Source organism: Sinocyclocheilus grahami, unplaced genomic scaffold (genome assembly GCF_001515645.1).
Source record: "Sinocyclocheilus grahami isolate Dianchi unplaced genomic scaffold, SAMN03320097.WGS_v1.1 scaffold589.1, whole genome shotgun sequence".
Taxonomy (NCBI): Eukaryota; Metazoa; Chordata; class Actinopteri; order Cypriniformes; family Cyprinidae; genus Sinocyclocheilus; species Sinocyclocheilus grahami.
Window position 1 is genome coordinate 515012 of NW_015505768.1, and position 9932 is coordinate 524943.

Genomic DNA, 9932 nt, shown 5'->3' on the forward strand with positions numbered 1-9932 from the left:
CTCCTCAGCGAAAACCTGAATATACGCTGCATCTGCTGCCTACTTATACTCACGCTGTGATCAGCAGCAGCTGGATGCAACAATCGCATGCCAATGTGCATTGGCTCATTTAGTTTACACTCGAAGTAGATTGGTCCCTCTAAGCGAGATCCCAATTCGTCGGTCCTCCAACGTGACGTCTCCGTTCCCTCCTTCAGGGAACGAGGGTTACATACGTAATCGAGACGTTTCTCACTGTCCTTCATATGGTGACAGGCAAAGACAATGTGCTCCTTGAACCTGACCTGAGGGTTTATATATGTGTGTGTGTGTGTGTGTGTGACATAGTGGACAGTGTTTTATTTCTTTCAAAGTCAGGTGTGGATTATTCCAAGATGGAAGTCCAACTTGGAAGTTGGAAGTTCTGACTATACTAGTTTGATGGAAGGCAGCACAAAAAGTCTGCCACAGTGCAGTATTATTAGGGCTAGACAGCATTGCATTTTACTTTCTTTGGGTTTCCAAATGTGATATAACAATGTTTTGCTTGTGTTTGTAATATGGTTTACTCTTATTAGGCTCAGAAAATTACTCTGGTTGCAGGGGGCATGTGTATGTTAGTACAATTAATTGTAAAGCTCAGGACCAGCTCAGCGAGGGGTCTGTTTTCTTTACTCAACTCTTCTCATTGCAGGGTTTTATAATGATATGGGGATCACCGAATTAATGTTATTGGCCTAATTCCACCCTGCATGTGTTATTTGTAGTGTTCCCATTTACTTTTAAGATATTTTTACTGAATATTGCATGCAAGGTCTCAGTTGGATGTTTTTCCCATTTGCCTAATTTCTAATTTGTTAGTGGACGCCCCACCTCGCTGTCGCAAAGGGCAGCCGGCTCAATTACTGATTCTAATATATTTAGCCAAATGCTAACAGGCATCTCTACAGGACATTATCTTTTTATGGGAGCAAAATCTTCTTGAAGGTCCAGACTCTGCGGTAGCCCCTTACAGTGGGAGATGGCCAAACCGATTCATCTCCATAGAGCTGGAATTTGATCGCAGAATCACAGAGTGAAATCGGGAGCTTCAAATTGTTCCACACTCGTTGTCAATTCATTGATGTATCTGCTGAATAAAGTTGGCGGTAACAGCAATGCTGTCTCCCTCTGTGCCCCTGAGAAAGAAATTTTCTTCTTTTATTGCCAATTTTATTGCACACGTGTTTCTGTGTACTCTGATATAATAAGATCATAATTTTTACCTTCTTTCTCATCCCCTTCTCTCGCTTAGGCTCACAACAGGAACGTGTTGTCTGTAGATTATAGTCAGGAGAGTCGGGTCGGGAAGATATATGATGACCATCGCAAGTTTACCCTGCGGGTTCAGTACGATGACAAGGGCAGGCCTGTGCTCTGGACTCCCAGTAAATACAATCAAGTGCGAGTAACATACTCGAGTGAAGGTCTGGTCACCAGCATACAGAGAGGCAACTGGACCGAGCGCAGAGACTACGATAACGGACGCATCATCACACGGACCTGGGCCAATGGGAAGATCTGGAGCTACACTTTTCTGGAGAAGGTGTGTACTTTATGTGTTAAAGGTGCAACTATGCCTGTGTGAATCTAAAAAAAAAAAGAAAAACTGTCAAGAACATGTCAAGTCATATTTGATCCCAAAAATGGGATGAAAGAAATCATAACTTGTTTTATTTTGTTTGTATTTAGGTAATTTTTATTTATTTATTTTTTAATTTGAAAATTATCATTTTGCAGATGCCTTATGGTTATGAGATTTTGTTTTGTTTTATTTATTTAATTTTTTCAACATTAATATATTACATTTGAAAATGAAGCCTTTTTTGTGGCTTTTTATCTTTTTTATTTTTTTTTATTCTAATATTATTTTTTTATGACCAGTGCCCTAATGATCAGAAAGAGCTTTATTGCCAAGTTTGTTTACACACATAAGGAATTCGTCTTGGTGTCAGGAGCTTCCAATACAGAAAGTACAAACATAGTGCAGACATGCATATAATTTAAGGTAATACAAACACTAATAAGGAAGAGAATAGACGATAAATTGTAAATAACAATAACAATATAGTAATAAAATATAGAAAAAAAGAAAATGTCAAGAGACAGAATTGGGAATGTGCATATGTGCTCTTTACAGATGTACAGATGTACAGAGGTGTGTTATCATTACCATAGTGGAAAAGATCTCATTCTCTTTACTATAATGGAAAAATATATAAATATTAAATTGAACCATTTCAATTGTATTTATAAAAAATAATTTAAAAATTATTTATAATTAATTTTATTGGGTTTAATTTTCAGTTTTTTTTTCATGCACAGAAGAAAATAGGAATCACAGAATAAAATGCCTGGATGCTTTATGGTCATGAGAATTTTGTTTTTTAAGCAAAACTAAATTTGATTTTGTTGGATTCTTCTTTTTTTATGTTTGTGTTATTTTGATTTTGGGGTTTAATGTGATGTGTTTTCATGAGTTCATGGTTCTTGTTCTTCTCTCAGTCTGTCCAGCTGTTGTTACACAGTCAGCGCCGCTATACGTTTGAGTACGATCAGACAGACTGTCTGCTGTCGGTCACCCTCCCCAGCATGGTGAGACACAGCCTGCAGACCTCTCTATCTGTGGGCTACTACAGAAACACCTACACCCCACCCGACTCACCCACTTCCAGCTTCACGCAGGACTACGCCCACGATGGGCGCCTGCTCCAGAGCCTGTACCTGGGCACAGGCAGGCATGTGATCTACAAATACAGCCGAGTGGCCCGGCTGGCTGAGATCCTCTATGACTCAACACTTGTTACTTTCACCTACGACGAGGCAACAGGTGCTGTGAAAACCATCCACCTGATGCATGAAGGATTCATTTGCACCATCCGCTACAGACAGACAGGTACAACACTTTGACAATGTTATCTGACAGTCACTTTGACAGCAGGGTGGACGTTGTGACCAGAATCTTGAATCACAGTGTGAGAAATTTTATATTATGGTATATATCAGTTGGAAACCGAGAACTGCTTTTTATTCTGATTTTCGGACAAATTATTTTTAACCGTCTCTTTTGTTACCAAACAAATGACTCCTTTGAGTCGACAATTTTAGTGAATTAATAACATACAGAACAATCAATGTAGTTTGATTCCCAAACACATTACTTTAATGAGTTGATTCTGTTTTAGTGAATCAAACTAGCTGAGTGTTTAGTTTGAATTAAAATGATGTTATTATATAGTTAATGGAATTACATTTTTACTCAAAATATTTCTTTCTTAAAAGAATTGTTAAAACTGTAATCATTGAATTCTTTACAATTCCCATTCTTAATCATGCTATAATTATTTTTGCTGTAAGTCCACCAAAAAGTGGTTTCTATTTTAATAACAATGTGGTGCCTGTTTTGGTTAATCTAGTGAATTAAATACATAAACAATTACATGCACTAATAAAAGATATCTACCACAGTATAAACGGTACAGCAAAATCTCTACCGGTTGGCACATTTCGCAATCACATTATATATACTGTCATACTAGTCAGCCCTAAATGACAGAAAGCCAGGTAATTAGATTTTTTTCACATACTTATCAAGTTTTGCTGTAGCCAGTTACTAGGTGAAATGTTTAGATCGATTAGCAAAGAGACAGGTAGCGCCATGGCATCTTTGCGCAAATAAGCAGGTGAAGTGGAGAGACAAGTAAGAGGGGTGAACAGTTGGACAGGTAAACAGGTTATACTCTTGCACCATTAAACATACAGGCTGACGTTTAATCTTCCTTTTGTCACTTCGCTTGCACTCACCTCCTGCTTGGCTGATCTAAAAGCGCTTTGAATCACAATCAGTCATCTGACATTGGGGGAGTTCAGCCTATCTCACACTGTGGCATAGCTGACTCGTGTTTTACCTCACCTCTGTGTGGCTCTCTGCTAACTTCTCATTCTCTCTTTCCCTCTCTATTTCTCGGATTCAGGTCCTCTGGTGAGTAGACAAATATATCGTTTCAGTGAAGAAGGATTGGTAAACGCTCGCTTTGACTACAGCTACAACAACTTCAGGGTCACCAGCATGCAAGCTATGATCAACGAAACGCCACTTCCGATTGACCTCTACCGCTACGTGGACGTGTCGGGACGAATCGAGCAGTTTGGGAAGTTTAGTGTCATCAACTACGACCTAAACCAGGTCATCACCACGCATGCAATGAAACACACTAAAATCTTCAACCCAGAAGGGCAAGTGATCGAGGTTCAGTACGAGATTCTGAAATCCATAGCCTACTGGATGACACTGCAGTACGACAGCATGGGACGTGTCATAAATTGCGATATTCGCATTGGCGTGGACGGCAATATCACACGGTATGCGTATGAGTATGATGCAGATGGGCAGTTGCAAACGGTTGCCATAAATGACCGGCCACAGTGGCGTTACAGCTATGACCTAAACGGAAACATCAACTTACTGAGTCATGGTAACAGTGCCCGTTTGACACCACTACGCTACGATCTCCGTGACCGGATCACACGCCTCGGTGATATCCAATACCGCACCGATGAGGATGGGTTCTTGCGCCTCCGAGGCAACCTACTCTTTGATTACGGTTCGAATGGACTTCTTTTGGGCGCCTATGACCGGGACAGTGGACAGAGGGTGTGGTACCGTTACGATGGGCTCGGGAGGAGAGTGGCCAGCCGCAATAGTGATGGAGCACAGCTGCAGTTCTTCTACGCTGATCTGATGGAACCGACGCGGGTGACACACCTATACAACCACAGTAGTTCAGAGATCACCTCCCTCTATTATGACCTTCAGGGACATCTCATCGCCATGGAGATGAGTAGTGGCGAGGAATTCTATATAGCATGTGACAATGCCGGAACTCCTCTTGCGGTTTTCAGTAGCCGCGGCCACGTGGTGAAGGAAATTCGGTACACACCTTACGGAGACGTTTACAGAGATTCCAATCCCACCTTTCCTCTCGTCTTCGGATTTCAGGGTGGCCTCTATGACACTTTCACACGGTTGGTGCATCTCGGTCGACGTGACTATGACGTGGTTGCTGGAAGATGGACGATGCCCAATCATGAATTGTGGGTGGAGCTGAGTGTGAATCCCAAGCCATTTAATTTGTATGCATTTAGGAACAACTATCCTCTGGGAGACCTACAGGATGTAACCAAGTTCACAACTGGTAAGAGTGAAGTTTTGTGACCATTAAAGGATCCACTTTGAATGTATTTAGGCTAAAGTTAGCTTTATCATAAAACAGAATTAAAATCTTCAGGGCATCTTCTCCCTAACTGGCTACGCACTTCAACTTGGAGTGTCCATCAGATTCATTTCTACTTTGGGTTGAAATTAAAAGTAAGGGGGCGACAGCCAGTCAGGTGAAACAAATGTCATGCTTTTGGTTTGGCTTTGTGAGCTGTGATTGTGCTTTTATGCCAGTGACATTTCCCTAATGGGAAATGAACAGCATAGACACAGCACATGGCAGAGCTGAGATTCATTAATTAGAGCCGAAGCAACTTGCTGTAGACTAATTACTAGGGACAGTCTCCCTCAAGCTAACTAGGGTCAAGTGTCTTGCTCGAAGCTACATTGGCATTACACCAAGATCTTCATAACCCAGGGTCAACTCCCTTTTAAAGTGGTCCTGCTGAGCAACAAAACAAAAAGATTTGTTTAATATGTAAATGTGTTCCATAAATAACACAAAGTCTCACTGAATCCAGGGGAATCATGCTAAATGTTTTTGGTCACAGTCACACTACATTAAATGCACTTGTTACTCTCAAACCTTTTTGTTTGTTCTGTTCTGTTATTTTATGTAGCTCACTATTTTCTGACATTGCAATCACATGAGCAGAATAGTTCCTTATGTAGTCTTTTACCATGACCAGCAAGTTCTATGAATGAACTTTAAATCGTAAGGCAGGGGTGTCAAACTCAATTCCTGGAGGGCCGGAGCCCTGCAGAGTTTTGTTTCAACCCTGCTCCAACACACATACCATGTAGTATTCAAATAAGCCTGAAGGACTTGATTAGTTGGATCAGGTGTGTTTAAATAAGGTTGAATCTAAACTTTGCAGGGTTCCGGCCCTCCAGGAATTGTGTTTGACACTCCTGCCGTAAGGCTTTCATGATAACATACATCTTAAACAGCTTTACAGTGTTTTGCATCTGTTTCTGTGCAGATGTTAGTAGCTGGCTGCAGCTCTTTGGGTTCCAGCTTCATAATGTGGTTCCAGGGTTCCCCAAACCAAAGGTGGAGAACACGGAGCAAACATATGAGATGATGACCACACAGATCCGCACACAAACATGGGATACCAGCAAGGTGAGTTGAGGTATCCCCACAGCACAGTATTCATTGCAAACACAATTATTTAGAATTACTTTTTAGTTTAGTCTTAATGAAATAGTTTTCTTAAAAATGATTTGTCATCATTTGTCAAGGTTCCAATGTGACCAAAAAGCACCATAAAAGTATCTAATTCTATTAGGGCTGTGCAAATAATCGAATGTGATTTTCATGCGCATCTCGTCAGTAAAGCCGGTTCTGTGATCAGTAGTAAATCTCCAGCACGTGATTTGAGATGAAGCGGCATTTACTACACAGAGCCGTAGATCACTGACAAGCTACGCAATATCACATTCATAATCGCAGGTGATTCATTGCAGATTTTGAACGCGATATTGCGTAGCTTGTCAGTGATCTACAGCTCTGTGTAGTAAATGCTGCTCCATCTGATATCACGTGCTGGAGATTTACTACTGATCACAGAACCGGCTTTACTGACGAGATGCGCATGAAAATCACATTTGATTATTTGCACAGCCCTATATTCTATATTATGCTTATGCTTTATGGTCCAACTCTTCTGAAGTTAGCAATATCAGATTTGTGAATGAATCACACTTCAGAAATCAAATCTTTTTAATTAAATGAATGATCCAGTTCACAAAACCTGAATGAAATGTGCACAAATCACACATTTCTCCAGTTTAAATCTCCAACTCAATTTAGTTGCGTTGGTTCATTTGTTGATAAACTTCCTTTAGGAGTTAATTTTGTGGATCAAACAACATTCATGGTAACTAATTAATAAAATCTCCCCTCACCTCAGATTGTACTTGGCATCCAGTGTGACCTTCAGAAGCACTTAAAAAACTTAATTTCATTGGATCGCCTCCCCTTGACGCCAGCCAATGGGAAAATCGGAGGTCGCCAGGGCCGCAGACCAATTTTTTCTGCCCTTTCTTCAATTTTTGGCAAAGGTGTAAAATTCGCCATCCGTGAAGGAGTAGTGGCGACTGAGATAATTGGCGTGGCGAGCGAGGATAGCCGTCGTGTGGCTGCCGTACTGAATGGTGCTATATACCTGCGTGGCCTCCATTTCACCGTGGAGGGACGTGACGCACACTATTTCACCAAGGCCGGCCCACTGGAGGCAGATCTGGGAGTGGCAGGGGGCGGTGCTGGAGGTGGAGTCCGAGTGTTAGAGAACGGCGTAAACGTCTCGGTATCCCAGATAAGTGCTATGGTTGGAGGGGAAATGCGGCGATTCGCTGACATTGTGCTCCAGCAGGGGTCGCTTAGCTTTAACATTCGTTATGGAGCAACGCCGGAGGAAGAACGCACGCGTGTGCTAGAGGTGGCACGAATACGAGCTGTGCAGGGGGCGTGGCTATGGGAGCAGAAGAGGGTCCTGGAGGGGGAGGGTGGAAGTTTGCCATGGACTGAAAAAGAAAAGGATGAGCTCGTTGCAGAGGGACGTGTCTCAGGGTATGATGGTTTCTACGCTCTACCTGTTGAACAACACCCTGAGCTAGCAGACAGCCCCTTCAACATTCACCTGATCAGACATGTGGAAACTGGTCGCAGGTAACAGCGGCACCTCAGCACACCTCTACATGCCTACACTCCCCTTTATACACTCCAAGCTACCACATATCTCTTCAGCTTTTTCTAGAACCCCAACCAAACGAAGCGAGAAAGACTCTATTGCCTTTAAAATGAAATGATGGTATTGCTTTTGATTTTGCATTTGTTTATGCACTCTTAGCAAGTTTGGATTCCGGTTTTTTGGTTTCGTTAGGTAGATTTTGTTGAAAGTCGTTCTTGTTTTACAGTGGCTTAACCGTTCTTACAAAAGAACAAGCCTTGCTTGCCAATCTGAGGGCGCAGAGAACGATTCACCTGTGACTATTCTAGGCATACATTGAGTCTTCATCTCTACACATGCTGATTCTCTCACGCACAGTAATCATTCGACTTTATGGGAATCTCGATTCAAACTGGTTATGGCATTAAATCTTGCAAACCTGAGGGATTTCATTGTGATTTCACTGAGCTCTTTGTTAAACATTTCTCTCCAAATTTTCAGTCGATCTGCATTTCAATGGAGCTCTAAGAACTGTCATATCTCAACAGCTTTATGGAGTCCTTGAGAAGAATCGGACTCAAAACCGCCTACAAAACTTAACCCCTGGGCTGCAAGAGATTCACAGTGTTTGGAGTCTTGGCAAGAGCTTACCACCACCTTATGTTGTTTCTGCTAAATCAGTGTTGACGAAGCTGAGATAATTACGCCGCTGATGTAAAAGACAAATTCGGGGTTTTTTTGCTAAAACTGTACAGTTAAAACTAATTTTTTCCAAATGTAGAAATCAAAAAAATATTATGTGTGGAAATTGTGCCTTCCTGGTCTGCTAGAAACGATCACATGAAACGGGCTTAGACATATCGTACATACTCAACTTCAGTATTCATCACATGCCTTAGTTATATGCAATTATTTATTATGGATTATTTTATTTTATTTTTTATTTATTTTTGGTGAGGAGGGGTTTGGCTAGCGGGAGCCAAAAACGTGAATGCTAATATGCCTGCGAGGGGAATTCTTGTAAACCGACCCCAGGATATAAACACAGTGGCATAAACATGTCCCAGTTTACAGTTGATATGCTGCTCTTTTTTTATTTGTTCTCATGTGATTTCACTCTTCTGTTGCTTTCGCTTTTGCTGTACACTTAATGTGAAACTCACATCACGTGTTTGTCATTTCAGTTTCTTCACCAGTGTCAAAGATCCAAACTTTTTGAATTTGTCCAGTACTTTGACAGGTCCTTTTCCTTTTTTCTGATCCTTCTCGAAACTAGTAGGAGACCTGAGAAGGAAGATATGTAGGGAAATGAAAGAATCACCTGCTGAAGAACGATATTTTTGTCTTTTCCAAACTATTAAAGTCTGCAGCACTGTGGGTAGACGTTCTGTGTGTAGGACTCTTGATATGGACTTGTATATCATTAATGGACAATGGTAGACTGTTTATAGATACTGGACTATTTATACATGACACTCAAGAGAATTAGGAGTAAATGTATTTTCTTGTGAATTCTGTGGATATGCTGTACCATCAAGCTTTGTAATCTTAATCTGAGATATATATTTGCACTGAATATAAGGTGAAGAGATAAATGCATTAGACTCAATTTTTAGAGCGTGCAAATATTAACAGATTCGTGTGAGAGGTGCTCTGAAGGCACGTTATGTTTCCAACATTTTGCAGATGTTCATTTCAATCGAAGTACGATTATGTTGCACGAAGAAAAAAAAAATTGTGGCAGAAATATTTTTCTTTTGGTCTTAGTTTGCATCTTTGCCATAATCACAATCATTGCTGAAGTGAAAAAGGAATATGTAACTTTTTTCATGATCAAATCATCTTCCTCTCTCAAAAGTCAAGTACTAAAAAAACTTCAGTGTTCTCTCTTTGGCCAAACAAGTTCATGTGGTGTATATTTGGCGGATAGGCTTTATGTACACAGATTAATGCAGTTTGTTAAACATGCCTATTTTAAAAACAAAGTACTTTGGGCAGTGGCCTTTTTATAAATAAAAACG

General features: G+C 40.9%; 1 protein-coding gene across 1 annotated transcript in view; it reads left to right on the forward strand.

The window, feature by feature from the left end:
* The window catches only part of LOC107557119 (teneurin-1-like), a 208840-nt gene extending 198908 nt beyond the window's left edge, over window positions 1–9932 (forward strand). The window contains exons 28-32 of the mRNA XM_016240450.1: window positions 1274–1564; window positions 2524–2914; window positions 3993–5213; window positions 6220–6362; window positions 7153–9932. Of these exons, the coding sequence (XP_016095936.1) occupies window positions 1274–1564; window positions 2524–2914; window positions 3993–5213; window positions 6220–6362; window positions 7153–7914 (2808 nt within the window). The 3' untranslated portion in view covers window positions 7915–9932. The remainder of the gene's footprint in view (window positions 1–1273; window positions 1565–2523; window positions 2915–3992; window positions 5214–6219; window positions 6363–7152) is intronic.